At 36.3% G+C, this 21668-nt stretch overlaps 2 protein-coding genes across 4 annotated transcripts in view; one reads left to right on the forward strand and one right to left on the reverse strand.

The window, feature by feature from the left end:
* Positions 1 to 501, reverse strand: part of ISOC1 (isochorismatase domain containing 1) — a 51343-nt gene extending 50842 nt beyond the window's left edge. Inside the window, exon 1 of the mRNA XM_051994405.1 lies at positions 103 to 501. Within this exon, the coding sequence (XP_051850365.1) occupies positions 103 to 441 (339 nt within the window). The 5' untranslated portion in view covers positions 442 to 501. The remainder of the gene's footprint in view (positions 1 to 102) is intronic.
* Positions 502 to 16206: 15705 nt separating this feature from the next.
* Positions 16207 to 21668, forward strand: part of SLC25A46 (solute carrier family 25 member 46) — a 38207-nt gene continuing 32745 nt past the window's right edge. Inside the window, exons 1-2 of one of the 3 annotated variants that reach the window (XM_051994371.1) lie at positions 16207 to 16307; positions 16412 to 16475. In XM_051994371.1, the coding sequence (XP_051850331.1) occupies positions 16415 to 16475 (61 nt within the window). In that variant the 5' untranslated portion in view covers positions 16207 to 16307; positions 16412 to 16414. Of the gene's footprint in view, positions 16476 to 21668 lie in introns of all 3 variants that reach the window. The other 2 variants (XM_051994360.1, XM_051994342.1) reach the window with 2 other exon arrangements.

The raw sequence follows: 21668 nt of genomic DNA on the forward strand, positions 1-21668 counted from the left end.
CAAGGACACCTGAGGAGTATGCACATTTAAGAGAAAAGGGAAAGCGGCGCGTTTTCCCACCCCCTTCTCGGTACCACCATCCCGCTCTCTGATGGGTCTTACCTGGATCTGCAAGGGAACCAAGCGAACTTTGCAGCGTTCGCTCACCAGGAAGCCTTTGGGCAGGTCCACATACTGACCCCACTCATCAGCAAAAAGCTGCACCACAAATTTGCGGTGCATGTCTATCTGGTCTCCGTAAAGGCTCAGGAACTTCTGGATGAGCAGTTCGTGGCCCGCGCCGTGAGGCACGGTGGAGGGCCGGGCAAACACGGAGAAGCAGAAAAGCACTGGCACTGTACCCCCCGCAGACAGTGACCCGGCGGCCCCGCCGCCGCCGCCACCGCTGTTGCTACTGGGGTGCGAGTGTGCAAGAGCAGCAGACTCCGTCGCCGCCGCCATGTTCCTGGGCAGCTCCAGTGCACAGCTGAGCACGCTCTCTGTAGCTTCCTCTAGCTAAGGGAACTACACCGACCTACAGCTCCTCCTTTTCCTTTCGGTTTCTCGCCACCAGGAGGCGGCTCCAGTCTCCAGCAACCAGAAGGAGGAAAAAAGGAGTCCCTGTGCTTCGTCTTTCCTCCGCCTTCTCTTTCTGATCCTCCCCCCGCCGCTCCCGCACTTCAGGGTGTCAGTGTGTGTCAGACTGCCCCGCAGCTTGTTGGACAGTCTCCCAAACACTGGAGCTGAACCCTCTCTTTAAGGCTTTGGACTAGATTTCTCCACTTTCACCCGTGCTTACAGCACTCATCTTCATTGTTCTTTTCTTTTGTACAAAGGACACTGTTTGGGACTATGGCTCTTATCTTGAGCTATGTCTCACCTCTGTTCCTTCTTTTCCTTTCCAAACCTCAAATATAAAGGATTTCCCCTATTTCTAATGCAGAATTAGAATCCAAAAAGCTTTTTAGACATGGACCTGGAAACGTGTGTGGCCCTTGTTAATACGACTGAGAACTGGGAATTATTTTTGGAGTGACAGCTGTTGACCACTGCAGATAAACAATACTAGCAACAGTTACATTATTTTTAATATGCATGCAATGGAAAGAACTCTATTCGAAATCAAAACCCGAGTTCAAATCCCTGCAATGCTATTTTCCGCCTCTATTTTCTCCGTTATAAAATCGGGGGATAGGGGAAAAAGAAGAGCTAATAAAGGAGGTTCTTAAAAATACTATGACAAATATATATTTTTAGAACAGGTATGAACATGACTTACTAGGTTATTACAAAATTACTACTTTTCACTGTTACTCAAGCAACAGAGGATATTTTTCCAGGAATAACTAGAGCCTAGGTCCCAGGCTAATTTAACCTTACTACTTAATTATAATGTTCAGTTGGGAAGGAGCATATGCTACATGTAGCACCACCTGAGGATGGACACATAGACCATGATAGATGATAGATAGATAGATAGATCGATAGATAAATGATAGGTAATTTATTAAATACTTAACTATGTATCAGATATTATGCTAAGAGCTAGGAACACAAATACAAACAAAAAACAGGACATTTCCTTGACCTTGAGGAATATATAATAATCATTAAAAAGAGATGAGAACAATTAGGAGTGGGAACAGAAGAATTGGAGGCAGTTCCACTACTGGGTATAAGAAAGTTTTTGGAATTAATATGGAAAAATAGATGAAAGAGCCGGGTTAAAACTGAAAATGGCTAGCTTAAGTATCCTCTGCAAGTTGTTTTCCCACCTCCCATTGGAATATTTGTTTTTCATGGTACTAGAGGAATTCAGGTACTACATTTCTAGCACTTTAATTCCCAGAGCCTTGTTTAGTATATTCTCCATTGACTATCAGCTAGAATTAATACCTTAGAAAATAAATACTTAAAAAAAACTTTTGAAGGAAATATAACATGGAAAGTTAATACAACATTCTCCCAGAAAAGTCTGGGGCACACTTTCACAAATGAATAAAAATACCATAGGGTGAGTAGGAACAAATATAACAGTAATAGTGAGACGCCTGTAGAGAGAATATATGGCCAAAAAATATATTCACATCTCCTAGATTAGTGGAAGTCCTTTCCTGAGTCCACAGCAAACCAGTATTCTTATTTAGTATGAAGCCAGTCATGCTCCTTGAAACTGCCATGTTTGTTTTCTGTTGAGTCTCCTTCTAGCTGGATTATTAGTATAGTTTTTAATACTATGATTGGGGGGGTGGGGGAAGGAGTAAGGGAGAGACATAGGAATAGGAGGTGGGAGTAGTATACAGTACTCTGAATTCATTTGACATTCCTAATTTTTTGTTTTTGTTCAGTCCTCTTTGACTCTTCCCATTTAGGATTTTCTTAGCAAAAATATCCAAGTAGTTTGCCATTTCCTTGTCCAGATAAGAAAATTGAGGGACAGATTAAGTGATTTGCCCAGAGTTACAAAGCTAGTATGTGTCTGAGATCAGATTTGAACAGCTTGTCTTTGGTATATGTTCTTAAAAGAAATATTGATTCAAGTCTCTTCCTGGGTCAATGAGACAAACTCAGGAAAAGAAAAATAAAAATTATTTTAGCATCCCAAGGAAACAAGCAGTTGGGTTGATCCCCAATTCAAATTGGGCATTTTTATAGACAGGAGTAAACAATTTCCATATAAGAACAAAAGTGTGTTGACTAGTACACATAGTCACGAGGAGATGGAGTTAGTGCTGTGTCAACTCCTCCCTCATTATAGTATCATAGTGAGAGGGGATTGATGTGGATAAGCAAGGAGATTTCCAGACTCCCATCTTTTGCAGGTTGGCTGAGCATGTGTCAAAGTCAAAACAAGATTTAAAAATGAATTCACTCTGACTACACAAATAGCTAACTTTACATAATCACTCCTTTGGTGCTAACCATACTTATAGTACAGCACCACAACTGAACTTATATCACTCTGTCCTCCAACAACATTATCTTAATCTCTTCTGCTTGCAGTTTGGGATCAGTCATTTGGTAAACAGTTCTTTGCACCAAAGGAAGTACTGTAAATACAAAATCCCTTTGGACACACAAGAAAAAACCCACAAATAGATATTTTAGCCATGAGAGATTTAGGAGCCAAGAGGTTAGCCAAAACCAAAGAGTTCCTTCCCATCATCCTGAAATTTGTTCCAGGCATTCTAAATCCAGTCTATATGGATATGAATATAGCCACATGCATCACCTCTGACCCAGGAAAGTACATACTCCTTTCTTCTTTGCCAGGAGGAAGTCTAGAGCTAACCTATTGTATTAGACCCAAATTGTGTGGACTTGGTATTAAGGTCTTTCACTTCACCTCTGGTTTTATTAACAAATACTTCAAAAATTGTTCATTTTCTTCAGGAGCACCGGACTGCATCTGTACTGGACATACATGGGTAATAAATTGGAAAAGGCATATTCAGTATCACTTACTAAAAGAGGGAAGAATGAAAAAAACTTGGAAGGCTACATATTTGCTTTCCAAGTGTGAGCTAGGAATCAAAGTATATGTGGTCCATAGGCCAAAAAGCACTCACCCTAATCCATTTGCAGGTGCAATTTGAGGGGATCCAGTAATATGCTTTTTTGCTTCACACGAAGTAGAATCCCTGTGGAACTATCCTAAAAAATCCACTCAGGTGTCCCAGGCCTCCTGACTTTAAAAAAAAAAAAAACCCCACAAAAAAACCTCTCAATTTCTGTCCTAAATGTCACATTTCATTTCAGGGATGGATATATTACATCTCATTTGCCATCCCATTACCTGACCACCTGTCCAGTTTTGCTCTAATACAAACCTGAAGGCTAGACAATGTCACAAGCTCAAGTTGGAGATGAGATCATGAAAAATTAGTGATCTTTTTCCAATTAAAGGTGAATGAGTGGAAGGATTCATTCTTCTCACAGAAGAACAATTTGATACTACATGTTTGTCTTATTGGTTGCAAAATAATGATCACATTAAGTCCGGACTGTCTGATCCTCCATGCAGTAGGAGACAAAGGACAAAGAAGCACATGCACATTTCTAGCAATTGGTCTAATTAAAAAGGATGGCACATAAACACTGGGATCTTCTATTTGCCCATACCGAGGATGCAACGCAGGGCAAAAGCCACAAACAGAAAATGCACAGTAGAGAGCAGGTAGGGATTTAGGTCCTAATTATAAGGTCAAATCACTAAACCTCTGCTTGTTTTAATCCATTGCAGAAGAAAAGCCAACCACTCTAGTGGGCAATTAGGTGATACAGTATCTAGAGTGCTGGCCTCAAACACTTAGTAGCTGTGTGATCATGGGAAAGTCACTTAACTCTACAAAATGAGCAGGAGAAAGAAGTAGAAAACAACTCCAGTATCTCTTTGTTCAGCCTTCTATAGCTGTATTCCCTCATCTCTATTGAAAGGAAAGATGTTTGCTTTATCTTCTCTTCCTTAAAACTACAGACGATAATCACAATTATTCATAATTTGACTTCTGCTTAATATTATTTTCATTTGTATTATTGTAGCCATCATTCTACTTGCTTCACTGAATATCAGTTTGTAAAAAAATTTTTCCATTGTTTTTCTGAATTGGTCATATTTGTCATTTTATGGTGAATTAATATTCTATTATGTAGACATTCTGTAGTTTAATCAGCCTTTCCCCAAGTGGTGGACACCCATTTTCTTCCTAATTTTTTTCTATACTAAGGCTGTTCTCACCAAATAATAGTTCCAAAATGAGATCATGCATAACAAATAGTGAAGAAACTTTATTCAAGTCAATAGTGTTGGAATCCTTACAAACTGCTAACTAATTAGAGTTGATCTAATCTTACAAGAAGATTTTGGCCAGAACCTGAAACAAGGTACTAAGTAGAACTAATTAGTACAATGCTTGTGTTTACACCTTTGTGTTCACACCTCCCTTAAAGCTCTTTGGGCCAGAGAACACTATGGAAGAAAACCCATAATCCCATTCTCTCAGAAGATTCACATATAAGGCCAATGAGGAGAGAGAGCTATTCCAGAATACATTTTCCACTTGGCTGGCTGGTCGCAGAGGAGAGTTCAGCTGGATTGGAGAGGAGCGACTCTGGTGGCAGATGAAGAGTTTTCGGAGGATAAAGCTACGAGTGAGAGTTCAGTGGACAACCAGATTCATCTTCATCTCACACCACTGTGGTAGGTGGCTGGGCTCCTGCACACCCCCCACTGAGACCAAGCTGGTCTGAAAGACTCACCAGAAAGCTAGCCGAGCCCCAAGAGAAGGAAACAAGAGATTCATTCCATCTCTGTGCTGGTTGGAGGCTGAAGAAAGCAGAGGCAGAGGCTAACGGACAGAACCTTTGGATTTGGAGATATTCGGAGGGCCCTAAGCTAAACCGGCTGTGTTTTGAGAAGAACAAGAACTCCAACATTTGAACTCCCAACATTTGGCACCCAGCGTGGGAACCAAGGACCCTACTTTCACTGAAGAAGTCTCCAGTGACCAGGAACTTAGTGAGTACAACCTTTTTTGGCTGAAATGGGACAGATCCTAGGTAAAGATTCTCCATCCTCCATTTTCCCAATTTCTTTTTTACAACGAACACTGGGGAATTCCAAGGACTTAGAGAAGGTTGTAAATGCCCTTGTTCAAGCTGCTCCTGTACTATATCTAATAAAGCCTGAATTTTATCGCTACTTAAGGGCCACTGTTCTATCCACACTGGTGTATCAGTTTTCCATTGGATAGGAACAGGTGAAAGTGTTGGCAGGCCTTCAACAAATAGCAACACAGAAATCTGAGAAAGTAAACGTAGAATATATGCCAGCCAATACAAAAAGAAAAAATGTTCCCATTCAGAATGAGGTAACTCAGCTTAACCAAATAACCCCTATTAAACTCAAAGTGAAATTCCCCAATATCTGAATATAGCAAGTGCCTGGGAATAGGGGAATGATGAACATTGCTAGCTCTTCTCATGATAGTTTCTTTCTAGAGCCTTATTTTCCTTTTAATAATTTGAAGTGGGGTTGGTATCTTCCACCTTCTCTCTCAAAGCTTAAAGCCAAAAGTGTCCTAAATGCCTGTAGAGCTTAAAGATACTAAAGTTCTCTCCTTTTCCATTCTTATCAACTTTGCCCTGATCCACAAGGCATTGATTTCCACAATAAGAAAAGATACATACCAATGATCTTTGGGATGAAAATTTTATTTTCAAAATATACAAAAACAATGTTGCTATAAACTTTTTGATAGATTTGGGACAGTTTCCCCCTTGTCATCGAGTTCTTTGAAGTGGTGGGATATGAATGAGTGTTAGTGACTTTTCTTGCATAATTCCACATTGTCATCTATAATGGTTGGTCCAATTTATATTTCCAAAAGTGCCTATTTTCTTGTAGCTATTCCAGCACGGACTATTTCCATCTTTTGTTGTCTTTGTAGTTCATTCAGTATGAAATGAAATCTCAGGTTTGTTTTAATTTGTGGTTTTGTCATTATTAATGACTTTTTCCATGGTTGAGAGCTTGCAATTCTTTGGAAACTTCATTGAGGAATAGTTCTTGAACTTATATATTTGTATCTTGAAGCTGAGATATTGGTGTGGAGATTTAATTTTTCAAATTGTAGTTTATATAATGGATTTCTGTAGCTCAGGAATTGTCAGCCAATGGGCAATGAGCCCATAAACACAGGCCCATCTTTTAAGTAAAAATTTGATGAATGCAAGCAGTCTATTACATATAATAATTTTTTTTAACTTCATATTATAGAAGGTAAAGGATGTCATAAATGAGGGTTGGCATGTAGTAAGGGAAAGGATATCTGGAGGTTAATCTGAATATTCCACTAATGTCTGTAATAGCCAGGGAAATATACGTATGTCTTCAGAATATTTAGTGGACCTGTTAAAATTAATTATCTGAAAAATTACCCTGGCATGGATTCTGTCAATATAAAGTAATTATTAAATAAAATAAAATAAAATATTAAAAAATTTAAAAAATAAAATTAATTATCTGAAATAAAAGGAAACTGAGGACAAATTTACAGAGCATCTATAATTTAATTTGCAAAGCTAGTATTTGCATATCAAATCAGGTCATTTGACTCCTCAGATGTCAGAGATAAGGAATGATTTATAGAGCTGTTTTTTTTATAACAGAAAAGAAGAAATAAAAAATGGAGAAACTTGTTTTGAACATAATTCAGTTGGCCAAGACAGGTTACCTGACTAGTTAGCTTCTCCCAGACTTTCTTTATCCTACCCTAGAAACCTTCTTTTGTGGTGCCTTTTGTAACCAGAAGAACTCACTGAGAAAAAAGAACTTGTGGTTTAGAGTTAGTAGTCACCTCCTATTTTCCAGGTGCCAAGCTTAAAACATTCCATTATTCAACTTAGAATTGGAAAAAGAGTTCTATAATCTTTTTTAAAAATTTATTTTCCCTAGTTACATGTGAAACAATTTAATATTTGTTTTGAAAATTTTGAGTTCCAGATTCTCCCCCTTCCTCCCTTCAGCTCCCCTCATCGAGAAGGCCCAGGTGAAGTTTTGCAAAACATTCCAAAACAGTAATGTTGCAAAAGAAAACACAGATCTCCACTCTCTACAGAAAAAAACCTCAAGGGGAAAAAAAAGCAAAATTTTAAAAACGTATGCGTCAGTTTGTACTTAGATACAATCAGTTCTTTGAAATATCAGATAGTATTTTTCATTATAAGTCCTTTAGAATAGTCTTGAATCATTGTATTGCTGAGAATAGCAAAGTCATTCACAGCTGCTCATCCCACAACTTATTATTATGTACATAGTACATTTCACTTTGCTTGAGATCCTGGAGAACTTTTCTAGATTTTTCTAACAGCATCCTGCTCATCATTTCTTATGGAACGATAATAATCCTTCATATTTCCTTACCACAATTTACTTAGCCATTCCCAATTAATGGGCACCCCCTCAATTTCCAATTCTTTGCCTAATGAAAAGAACTGCTTTAAATGTTTTTTTATACGTATAGGTTCTTTTCCTTTTTTTTCTTTTTTGGTAAAAATGTCTTTTTGGGATTCATGACTAATAGTAGTATTGTTAGATCCAAGAATATACATGATTTTATAACCCTCTAATCATATTTTTGATCATTTATCAATTGGGGAATGGTTCTTTTTTTTTTTTTCTTATTATAAATTTGAATTAGTTCCCTAATATGTTTGAGAAATGAGGCCTTCATCAGTGAAACTTGCTTCAAAACTCTTTTCATAATTACTATTGCTAATTATATTCTATTCTTCCCTCACATTTATTCTATTCTCTTTTTCCTTTCACCCTGTTCTTCCTCAAAAGTGTTTTCCTTCTGATTACACCTTCACCCAATGTGCCCTTCTATTATCCTCCTTCCTTCTCCTATCCCCTATCTCTCCTACTTTCCTGCAGATAGATGTCTATATCCATATTGAATGTGCATGTTATTTCCTCTTTTGAGTCAATTCTGATGACCTTAAGGTTCACTAACTCCCCCTCCTCTTTCCCTCTTCCCCTCCATTGTAAAAGCTTTTTCATGCCTCTTTAATGACAGATAATTCATATCATATTCCATTTCTCCCTTTCTCAATACATTCCTCTCTCACCCTTTGATTTTTTAAAGATATTATCCCTTCATATTTGACTCACACCTGTGCCTTATATTTCTATCTATCTCTATCTATATACTTTTTTTAACTGCTCTAATAATAAGAAAGTTCTTATGAGTTACCACAAGTATCATCTTCCCATTTAGAAATGTAAACAGATGAATCTTATTAAGTGCTTTATAATATCCCTTTCATGATCACCTCCTTATGCTTCTTCTGAGTATTTGAAAATCACATTTTCTATCCACCTCTGTCTTCATCATGAATGCTTGAAAGTCTTCTATTTTATTAAATGTCCACTTTTCCTTCTGAAGAATTATGCTCAGTTTTGTGGGGTAGATGATTCTTGCTTGTAATTCTAGCCCTTTTGCTGTCCAGAATATTATATTCCAAGCCTTCTGATCCTTTAGCATAGAAGCTTCTAAATCTTGTATTATTCTGACTGTAGCTCAACTATACTTGAATTGTTTCTTTCTGGACACTTGCAATATTTTCTCCTTGCTCTAAGAGTTCTGAAATTTGGCTACAATATTCCTGGGAGTTTTCATATAGAGATCTCCTTAAGAGGTGATCAGTGGATTCTTTCAATTTCTATTTTTACCCTCTAACTCTAAAATATCAAGATCATTTTCCTTGGTAATTTCTTGAAAGAGGATGTCTAACATAAATTTTTGATCATGACTTTCAGGTAGACCAATAATTTTTAAATTATCTCTCTCTTGGATCTATTTTCCATGTCAGTTGTTTTCCAATGAGGTGTTTCATATCTTTTTTCTATTTTTTCATTTTTTGGGATTTCTTTTATTGTATCTTGATTTCTCACAAAGTCATTAGCTTCCATTTGCTTATTTTCCTCTGAGTTTTTGTATCTTCTTTCCCATTTGGTCAATTTTACTTTTTAAGGCATTATTTTCTTCATTAGCTTTTTTAAATTTCCTTTTGCATCATTCTCATTTCTTTTCCCGATTTTACTTCTACCTCTCTTACTTCATTTTCAAAATTACTTTTGAGCTCTTCCATCATCTGACACCAATTCTTGTTTTTCTTGGAAGCTTTAACTCTGTTATCATCTTTTGAATGTGTATTGTGACCTTTTTTTGTCACCATACTAACTCTCTATAGTCAGAATCTTTTTCTATTGTTAACTCATTTCCCCAGCCTATTACTTGACTTTTAACTCTTGTTAAAAGTAGGACTCTGTTTCCAGGATGGAAGGTGTAATGTCCCAAACTTCAGGAGTTTTGTGTCACTTTTTTTCTGAGATCCTTCTGAGGACTTTATACTGTAAGCCAGCACTACCACACAGATCTGAGTAAGGGTAAAGCACAAAGTCCTGCCACAGTGCCATCAAAGACAAACCTGCAATCTCTCTGACCAACTGTTTGGCCTCCCAACCTATGTGCTGAGATCTTTAGAAGTCACTTCCATTGCTGCCACATGTTGCTGCTATTGCTGCTGCTACCACTGCTGATTCAGTGGCTCCTAAAGCCCGATCCTGGGTTGGGGTTCCCCTCACACCCTAGTGAACCAAACCTTTCCTGCTGAGTTGTCTTTGGCCTCTGTGGGCTGAGAGGCCCAAAGATCACTGCCACTGCCACAGATTCAGAGGCCCCCACCTCCTGTTCCTGACTTTTTGAGATCTGAGGTGCATGCTCCAGACCCATCCCAAGGCAATAGATCCCTCCTGTCGACATGACATCTTCCAAGCCATCTTTGTTTGGAAAATTGTTCTATTCCATCTTTTTGTAGGCTCTGACACTCTAAAATTTGTTTTGCATCATTATTTAAAGGTATTTGGAAGTGTTTGGGGGAGAATTTCACTTCTCCATCTTGGCTCCTAATCTTTAGAGATCACTAATCTTAAAGAAGAAAACAACTCCTGGAAAACTAGAATTGGACAAGAGGAAGCAAATGATGGTATAAGACACCAAGAAATAATAAAGTATTACAAAAAAAGAAAGAAAAATAGAAGAGTATGTTAAACATCTCATTAGAAAAACAATTGATCTGGAGAAAGATTGAAAAGATACAATATAAGAATTATTGGACTATCTGAAAGTTACAATGAAAAAGAGAATCTTGATACATTATAAGAAATAATTAAAGAAAATTGCCCTGCAATTGTAGAACAGGAGGGTATAGTAGAAATAGAAAAAAATTCATCTGCCATCACTTGAAAGAGATCTCAGGATGAAACTCCAAGGTTAAGGAGAAAATATTATGACCAACAAAAAACCTATTTAAATGCTGTGGAGCTATAAGCAGAATTACACAAGATCTAGTATGTGCTACACTAAAACTGGAACACTAATATTTTTCCATCTCATTTTATTTATTTTTAAAAGCTTTTTATTTTCAAAACATATCATAGATAGTTTTCAACAATCACCCTTGAAAACCTTGTGTTCCAAATTTTTCTCCCTCCCTTACCTCCAATCCCGCCTCCAGAGGGCAAGTAATCCAATATATGTTAAACATGTTCATTTCTTCTATACGTATTTTCACAATTATCATGTTGCACAAGAAAGATCAGATCAAAAAGGAAAAAAAATTAGAAAGAAAACAAAATTCAAGCAAACAACAATAAAAGAAGTAAAAATATTATGCTATGATCCACACTCAACCCCCTTAGTCCTTTCTCTGGGTGCAGATATCTCTTTATCACAAGACCATCACAGGAACTGGCCTGAATCATCTCATTGTTGAAAAAAGCTAAGTCCATTAGAATCGATGATCATATAACCTTGCTATTGCCATGTACACTGTTCTCTTGATTCTACTCATTTCATTTAGTATCAGTTCATGTAAGTCTTTCCAACCCTCTCTGAAATCATCCTGCTGATTGTTCCTTATTGAACAATAATATTCCACAACATTCATATACCATAACTTATTCAGCTAATCCCTAACTGGTGGGCATCCACTCAGTTTCCAATTCCTTGCCACGTCAAATATTTTTGCATATGTGGGTCTCTTTCCCTCCTTTAAGATCTCTTTGGAATACAAGTTCAATAAAAACATTGCTGGATCAAAGAGTATGCAGAGTTTGATAGTCCTTTAGGCTATTTTGGAAAGCAAAAGAGCTGGGGTTGTAGCCAAAAAATAATTTATCTGGCAAAGTTAAGTATAATCCTGAATGTGAAAAAGAAATGAATTTTAAATAAGCTGAAAGAGTTTCGGGTATTGTCCAAAAGGACCAGAACCTAATGAAAAATTTGACATATAGGATGCAGGAGAAATACAAGGTAAACATCAAAGACCACTTACAGGGGACTCAATAAGGTAAAATTGTTATTTACATGTGCAAATGTCATCAGTATTCTTAAGACTGTCACCAGTACTTGAGTAGTTTTAAAGAAGGATTGGGGCTGAGCTATGATGAGGTTTATTCTAAAAAACAACATTGGATAGGAAAAGATAAAAAGGAGCAATTACCTAATACAAATGAAGTACGAGAAGAATTGTTTCACTCCTTCCTTCTGTTGGTTTTGCCATTCAAGATTCCACTTTGAGGTATTTAAGATTTTTGGAGGAGAATTTGGGAGATTTCAGGTGCATCTTACTTTTACTCTGCCATCTTGGCTTCACCCCCTTTTAGTCTACTTCTTCACTTTGAACTTTATATTAATGTCATATTCCATACACTTTAAAGAGAGTCTAGCTAAATTTTTGTCCTTTTATATACTTCTTCTATTTTCAGAGCTCATCCTGGTGGACTGCAAACTTTCTATGCTGTCAAATTGATTTGTTTGGGGAGAAGTCTGCTTACTGTTATCTTCTGAGCTCTGTAAGTTCCTTACCCAGGTCTTAATATTTCAGTTTGTTCCCAATGGGGAATTTCACTCAACTGTTGTTATACTCAGCCATTATTAGCTCACTGGAAGGTTCTGCAGAGTCAGAGAAACTCAATCACAGGCTCCTCTTTTGTCTAGGACTCCTACCCAAGTTATTCTACTTCAGGCTTTCACTCTATCTGGAGACTACAACTAAGTTCCTGCTCTGCTGGGATCAGAGCCATACTGTTCACATCTAAACTTTCTTGCTCAGTAAACAGGTAGAGTCCTATAGTAAACACTCTTCTGCCATTTTTATGTTCAGACCAACCCCTCCCTCCCAGGGCACCTAACCACTACCACCCAGGGTAGTGGATGACAGAGTTGCCAGATGTCACCTATTCCTAAACCCTAAACTTGTTCTGGCATTTCCTGGAATCTCTTCCTGTCTCAGTGCTTTCTGTCCTTATGACGAATCTTGCCTCTCTTTTAATTTTTGGGCTTCTAATCAGACTTTGTCCCCATTGTCTGCAGACCTTTCTATCTCCTTAAGACACCCTAGGCTGGAAAAATAATTCATTATGTTAATTTTTAAGATTTTTGTTTCTAAATTGGAATTCAGTCTCGTATTTTTTAGATTTTTTTAATGTAGGTTTTGTTGGCTCATCTTGGTGATGTGGTTGAGATAAGGAATTGATAAAAAGAGCTAAAAATAATGTTTGTTTTTGTAAAATAATTTCATTCATGTCTGACTCTTCATGACCCCATTTGGGGTTTTCTTAACAAAGATACTAGGGTAATTTTCCATTTCCTTCTCTAGCTCGTTTTACAGATGGGGAAACAGGGTTAAGTGACTTACCCAGGGTGACACAGCTAGTAAGTTTCTGTGACTGAACTTGATCTCAGGAAGATAAATTTTTCTAATTCCAAGTCCAGTGCCTTACTCACTGCACCCATAGCTCAAGATAATTGAATCCATTGAAACTGATGAGATCACCAAGCAAGAGAGCATAGAGGGAAAATAGAAGTTCCAGGATAGAACTTTGGGGGTCATCTATAGTTACTGCATAATACTGGGATGAATGTGCAGAAAAGAAGATTGAAAAGGATATATAGTCAGAACTAAAGAAATCTAAGGAAAGATTCTCCTCTTAGGAGAAAGTATCTAGGTCAAGATGATTAACAGTATTAGATTGCAGAGATAAAAATTGAGAAAAGCTCATCAGATTTGGCAATTAAGAAACCGATGGTGACTTTGGAGAGAATAATTTCAGTCAAACTGAGTTCAGAAAAAAATTAGGAAGGATTTATAACAAAGTAAGAGGGAAAGAAACAAGAGGATCTAATTGATTGTTAATGACATTCTCAAGGATTCTGAACAGGAGAGGCTAGATATAGGACTATTAGCTAAAAGTAATTGTATCAGAGTGGTTGTGTGTGTGTGTGTGTGTGTGTGTGCTTTAAAGGATAAAGAAAACCTGATATGTTTGTAGGTAGCAGGGAAGCAATCAGAAAAAGTGGATATAATAAAGGGAGGCAATATAATATGCTAGAGAAGATAGGACATAATGGGAACAAGTGTCTATGTTAGAAGGATTTACCTTGGCAAGGAGAAGGGCTGCATCTTAATGTGAGACAAGAGAGAGGAGAAGATAGAGGGGGAAGATATTAATGAAATGAGAAAGGAAGAAAAAGGAGCTTTTGACAAATGATATCAATTTTTTCGATGAAATATGAGACAAGAATTTCACTTGAGGTGGTTTGGAGGAGAGGTTCTGTTGGAAACTTTAAGAAAAGATGAATAAGTTTGAAATAATCACTGAGATGAGTGGGAGAACAAATCCATTAGGAAGGTGTAAAAAGATTGCTTTACTTCAATGTGGGCCAAGTTGATATTTTGCAACATAAATTTTTAATGGATCCATTTTGCAGTTTTGGAAATTTATTCAGAAGGCAACTAAAGGTAAGAAGAATCTAAAGTTGGATCATGGCAAGATATGATCAGCAATAGCATATGGGAACAAGAGACTTGAGTCTAAAGGCTAGTATTGAGTAAATCTGGTTTGCTAACATGTCAAGAGTGGAAAAGGGGGCTAGTATAATCAGCCCAAGAGTTAAGGCTTGGAGAAGGACTGAGAAGTACAGGTATTCAAGGTTCACAATGATGATAAAGAACAAAGTTATAAATATAAATATTAAGATTCTAGAAGAAAAATTAGAATGCTAAAAAACTATAATTAGATAAAGAAATTTCAGAGCTGATAAATATGACCATGGAACTAGAACACTTGTACATGATGGTAAGATAATAATATGACCATCTCTGTGTATACTTGAGGTGAAAAAGGTCATAAGCAATGTATAGATCAAAAAACTAAGAAGTTAGGAAGTATTAATATATACATTGAAGTTCCCTTAAGAGAGAGATGGGGAAACTTTTTTCTGCTAAGGGTCATTTGGATAATTATAACATCACAGGCTATACAAAATTATCAATTAATAGAACTCAAGCAGTGGGAGGTTGTTGTACCTAGTTCTTCACCCCTGCTCTAGAATGAAGGCAGTAGTTGTGGAGGAGAAAAAGACTATGAGCCAGGCACTGAACTCATTGAGAAAAAAATCTACTAAATTTTGACTGGTTAATAAATCTGAATTGAATGCACTTCAAAGAAAAATAAAACAATTATGCTAGGGAGCCATATATTGTCACCTTATTTAACTCATATATGCAGAGTACATTATGCAAACTCCAAGACTGGATGAATCAAAAGCTGGAATTAAGATAGCTAGAAGAAATCTCAGACGTGTAGATGATACTACTCTGAAGGCAGAAAAGAAGCCTCTTGATAAAGGTGAAAGAAGAGAATGTAAAAACTGGATTGAAGTTTAACATCACAAAAACTAAGATTTTGGCAATTAATCCCATCATTTCCTGGCAAAAAGAAGGAGAAGAAATGTAGCTGTGTCAGATTTTCTGTCCTTCTGTGAGCTTAAAGATCACAATAGATGACAACTTGTAATCATGAAATTAAAAACAACAATAACAACAACGACGACAATCCTTGCTCCTTGGAGGGAAAGTTTTGGCAAATCAGGACAGCGTACTAAACAGTAGAAACTTCACCTTTTCAACAAAGGTCTATATAGTCAAAGTTATGGTTTTTCCAGTGGTAATGTAGGGCTGTAAGAATTGGACTATAAGGAAAGCAGAGCATCCCAGAATGCTTTCAGATTGTAATACTAGAGAAAACTTTTGAGAGTTTCTTGAATAACAAGGAAGTCAATTCAGTTTTAATACTTAAAGAAATTAATTCAAGCTATTCACTGGAAAGTCAAATACTGAAGCTGAAGCTTAAATATTTTGGCTACATGAGAAGATGGAACTCATTAGAAAAGACTCTGATATTAAGAAAGATTTAAGGCAAAAGGAAAGATGACAGAGGACGAGAGTGTCGTAGGAAATAATGAACATGAACTTGGGTAGATTTTGAGAGATTTTGGAGGATAGAGGGGCTTGGGTGTGCTATAATATATGTGTCATAAGGAACAGACACAACTGAACAACAAAACAACAAAATTGAGGGAATAGGAATGATGAGAATGGGTAGTTAGGAATGGGGAATAGAGACAGGAAGAGATTAAACATTTTATTAAGTATTTATTATGTGCCAGCCACTATGTTAAGCACTTGACAAATATTATCTCATTTGATCCTCACAACTCTGTGCTATTATTACCTCTATCTTACAGCTGAGGAAATTGAGGCAAACAAGTCAAGTGACTTGCTCAGCATCATACAAGTAGTGTCACAGATCTTCCTGACTCCAGACCAGTGCTCAATCTACTGTACTACTTAGCTGGGAGAGAAGAATCACTGGGATGGGGAGAGTATGACAGGATCAGTGTATGTGAACCATAAAGGTATGAATACAAGCAGAATAACATGACTAATGAGAGGGCCACTGAGGGAGAGGCAGGAAATCAAACTGTTTAAAGACCTGCCTCAAAGCCCAACCTCTCAACAGGTAATGATATTAAGTTGTCTGAGGCCCAGAAGACCCAACTTGGAGAAGGCAGACACAGGCAGAGGTAAGCCCTGAGGGCAGTGTTCATGGGGGGATGGATGGTGGGAGTGGAAGGAGTGGAGGGTGTGGGGTAACATCTGATACTGGTATTTGGATGTGGTTCTGATCTGGGAAAGTCATCCAGAGTGCTGGAGAAGGCCTTGAGGCAAAGACAGAAGATAGTGACATGGATCTGAGAATAATTTAGGGATCTCTAGGAAATCTCAAAAATACATAAACATATAATTAGTTTATATTTGGAGAAGTCACTAGTAAATTTCCTATAATTGGAAATGTTCATTTCATTTTTCATTATTCTATTCATTTCTTTCCATGTTTTTCTAAAAGTATTGAGCTCATAATTTCTTACCACATAGTACAATTCTATTATCATATACAACTTGTTTAGTCCATTTCCCAACTGATAGGTATCTCCTCAATTTCTAGGGGTTTTTGGCCACGGCAAAGAGAGCCAAAACATTTTGGAATTAATAGGTTCTTTTCCTTTTTTCCTGATCACCTTGGACAACAGACCTAATAACTGTATTGTTAGGTCAAAGGATAGAGACGGTTTTATAACTCCTTCGAAATTGCTCTTCAGGTGGGATCAGTTCACATTTCGATGGTGTATTAGCATCCCAATTTGTCTACATGATCCCAATATTTGTCATTTCCTCCTGATAAATGTGAAAATATTTGTAAACATTGTTTTAATTCTCAATTTTCTAATCAATAATAATTTAGAGCATTTTTTCATACAACTGATTTTTTCATCTAAAAACTGCTGATTCCTATCCTTTGACCATTTCTCAATTGGATAATGACTCATATTTTTATAAATTTGGTAGATTCTATGTATTGAGATATTAACCCTTCATCTGAGAAATTGTCTATAAAAAATTTCCCCCAATTTTCTGATTTCTGCATGTGATTATTTTTAGTAAGGGAAGACCCTATTAAGATATACTGATAAAGTTCTTTGCATGAGCCACTGTGAACCATTTGAACCAATAATTATGAAACTTACTTATTTTTGCTATTTTCAATTTTGTAATAAGATGGGGAATGACTAATTCTAATAAATTTGAATCAGTTTCTGGTGTCTAAAAAAGGGGATCTTATAAAGAGAAACTTGCTGCAAATTTTTTTTTTTTTTTTTTTTTTTTTTTTTTTTTTTTTTTTTTTTTTTTTTTTTACCATTTACCTGCTTCTCTTCTAAGTTTTGTTGCATTAGTTTTCTTTGTGCAAGATAAAATTTTGTATAATGAAAAAAGTTCTTTTTAACTTTTATGATCTTTTCTATATCAGAGTAATTTTTTTATATGACTATCAGTAACTTGATTAGTTCATCTTGAAACTGTTCATATCTTTTGATCACTTATCAATTGGGGAATGACATTTTTTAAAAATAAATTTGGCTCAGTTCCCTATATGTTTGAGAAAAAAGACTTTCATCAGAGAAATTTGCTTCATATCCCTCCCCCTATTTATTCTCTTTCTCTTTTCACTTTTTTCACATTCCTCAAAATGCTTTGTTTTTGACTAATCCCTCCCCCATTAAGCCCTCTCTCCTTAACATCTTCCCTTCTTCTTGTATCCCCTTTCCCTCTTACTTTGCTGCAGCATAACATAGATTTCTATATTTATATTGACTCTGCATGTTATTTCCTCTTTGAGCCAATTCTAATGAAAATAAGATTCACTAACTCCCTCTCTTCCCCTTCTTCCCTTTACACTAGAAGAGTTTTTTCTTGCCTCTTATATGGCAGGTTAATTTATGCTATTCCACTTCTTCCCTTTCCCTTTCTCCCAGTACATTCTTTCAACCTCTTAATTTTATTTTTATTTAGATATTATCCTTTCATATTCAACTCATACCTGAACCCTCTTGAGTATTTATATATTTGATATACTCCTTCTAACAGCCCTAACAATGAAAAAAGGTAGGAATACTCCCATGTAGGAAACTAAACAGATTATAGGTTATATCTCTCTTTATATTCCTTTCCTGATTACCTCCTTATGTTTCTCCTGAGACCTGTATTTGAAAATCAGATTTTTCTATTTGGTTCTGGTCTTTTCATCACAAATGTTTAAAAGTCAGTCCTCTATTTCATTGAATATCCACCTTTCATCCCAAATAATTATGCTCAGTTTTGCTAGGTGATTCTTGATTATAATCATAGCTCCTTTGTTCTCCAGATTGTATTCTTACAAGCTCCCTGATTCTTTAATGTGGAAGGTGCTAAATCTTGTGCTATCCTGACTGTGGCTCCACTATATTTGAACTGTTTGTTTCTAGATGTTTGCCATATTTTCTTCTTGACCTAGGAATTCTGGAGACTCTCTAGGAATATTATATTCCTAGGAGTTTTTATTGTGGGATCTCTTTAAAGAGGTGATCAGTGGATTCTTTCAATTTCTATTTTACCTTCTAGCCCTAAAATATCAGGACAATTTTCCTTGATAATTTCTTGAAATTTTTAAGGAGGTATTTTCTTCAGTGAGTTTTTGTACTTCCTTTCCCATTTGGCCAATTTTGCTCTTTAAGGCATTTTTTCCTCATTAGCTTTTTGTATTTCCTTTTGCATCATTTCTCTTCCCTATTTTTCTTCTACCTCTCTTATTTGATTTTCAAAGTCTCTTTTGAACTCTTCCATGGCTTGAGACTAATTCTTATTTTTTCTTGGAAGTTTTGTATATAGAAACTTTCATTTTATCTTCTTTTGAGTGTGTGTTTTGATCTTCCTTATCACCATAGTAACTTCCTGTGGTCAAAATTTGTTTCTCTTGTTTGCTCACCTCCCCCCTCCCCCCTCCCTCCCCCATTACTTGGCTTTTAACTCTTTGTTAAAGTATGGCTCTATTTCCAGGGTAGAGGGTGCAATGTCCCAAGCTTCAGGGGTTTTGTGTCACTGTTTTCAGAGATTCTTCTAGAGACCTAACTTTTCAGTTCTTCCAAGATGGTATGATCCAAGGAGAGTTGCATTTACTTCTCTCCTGGACTATGGTCTGGCCTGTGAATGGTCTTTTCTCCCCTGAACTGTGAGGGGTGTTCCTACTCCACTGTGACTCTTTAGTTCTAGTATGCTAGTATTCCTTGTTGCTCTGGAACTGTGAGCCAAGAGTGTGTCTCAGATCTCAGTCTAGGCAAAGCAACAGAATTCTGCCTCAGTGCAGTGACCCCCATCCAGTCTGTGGGCTGAGATCTCTGGAAGCTGCCTATGACAGTGCTCCTGATGCTGCTGTTGCTGCTGCTATTGCTACACTGACAATTCAGTGACTTCCATTCTGGTTTGCTGGGGCTTCCCTCTCACCCTAGTGCTTTCCTTTCCTTTCTTTTTCAACTTTTCCTGCTGACATGTTGGTTTTTGGTGTCTGTGAGCTGACAGATCGGGAAAGTGCTATTGTTGCCACTGATTCAGAGGCCCCAATTCCCACTCCTGGTTTACTGGGGCTGGAACTGCTAGAACTATGCTACTTTTCCACCCTTCAGATCTTCTAAGTTGTCTCTGGCTGGAAAATTGTTCCACACTATCTTTTTGTGGGTTCTGATGCTCTAAAATTTGTTTAGCGTTATTTAAACTATTAAAGATATTTGCAGGGGTTTTAGAGAGAACTTTGGGGTGTTCCTGTCTTCACTTTACCATCCTGGCTCTGGTTATGACCCTCTCTATCTCTTGTTGGTCGTGAACCATTCTGGAAATCTTTTATTTGACTATGTCATCTGTGTCATCATTTTTTGAAAATGACTTTTCAAAATTCCATTCTACATATGTTCATTTCCTTTTTAAGATCCTTTGAAATACTATCCATGGTTTTTGTTATTCATATTAAACAGAATTTCTGGAGTTGGATTTAAGTGACTGAATGTTTCAGTGACTGAATGTTCTTTGACTTTACCTTCTTCAAGTATAAATAATTCCTTGTTTTTTGCTTTTATTTTATGTAATTTGAATTTAGAGATAAAGTTCTTTATAATTTCCTTGCATTGATATGTTCTGTTCTATTTTGAATTTTATTGCAATTTAGTCCTGGTACATAACAAATTCACTTATATAAGGAGTCCATGGCCAATAAAAAGGCCAAGCCATGTGAGCTCAAGGCTTCTTAGACTTGGTGAATTCCCATAATCACATATGGCTGATTGACCAGATGCAATGCACTTTCCAGTGTAGCAAAGCATTGCTGTAAACCTTACTCTGTACCCTTATCTTTGTTTTTTGGGCAAAGTAAATTTCTTCTTTTATTAAATGGACATTGATTCACAAATACTTCATTTCTTCCTAACTTTGAAGAGTTGAATTCTGGCTTTAATGCTGAATTTATAATATCTACATTAAGTTATTTCACTAACATAGTTTTTGTTAGGATATTTTCCAAATCTGTAATGATCAATTTTATAGTTCAATAATTATATAAAGAATATTACATGACAATTGCTTTAAACAAGTTATTTGCCATTTTTAATTTAAGGATGATAGTCTTTTGACAATACATAATTACAATTTTATATATAATATTTTTATGTTCAATGTGTCTTGCCTAGATCTCACAATAAAGTAAGCAGTCTAGATCTTTTTTTAAAAATGATTCGTCTGTTGACCCATCAGTTCTTTAGAATTTAGTCTCTAATTAGTTTTTTCCAGCAGCCCTTTATTATTTGTTCTGCGTTTTAATCACTAAAGGATATTTAAGAATAGTTTTTGCTTTTCTGAATTTGTGAGGTTTAAATGCACCTAGCTAAATAAATTTAATGTGATTTGCCTTATTTCATATTATTCTACATACTACATGCTGCAGTTAAACTCTGCTACTGCATTGTGCTATAACTAGTGCACATGATTTCCCAGAGGAAAAATTGCTCCAACTTTTAACATTTTCCTCTTTTGTCTTCTTTCCCAGTCTGATAGATGTAAAATAAAATATATTTATTTTAATTTGCATTTCTCTAAAGATTAATGATTTATAGATTTTTTTCATATTATTGATAGATTTCTTCCTTTTAAAATTATCTGTTCATATTCTTTTACCATTTATTATGGAATGGTTCTGAAGTCTTTATAAATTTGGTTCAGTTCTTAATATTAGAGAAATTTTTTCAAAGATTTGAATAAGGCAAAAGAGATGTGGTATTGTCTGAAGGAAAGATCCTGGAAATAATCTTTATGGACAGATCTGCCCATGCCACTTCCTTATTCAATAAATTCCAGTGGTT

The sequence above is a fragment of the Antechinus flavipes genome, chromosome 1 (assembly GCF_016432865.1).
Source record: "Antechinus flavipes isolate AdamAnt ecotype Samford, QLD, Australia chromosome 1, AdamAnt_v2, whole genome shotgun sequence".
NCBI classification, from domain to species: domain Eukaryota; kingdom Metazoa; phylum Chordata; class Mammalia; order Dasyuromorphia; family Dasyuridae; genus Antechinus; species Antechinus flavipes.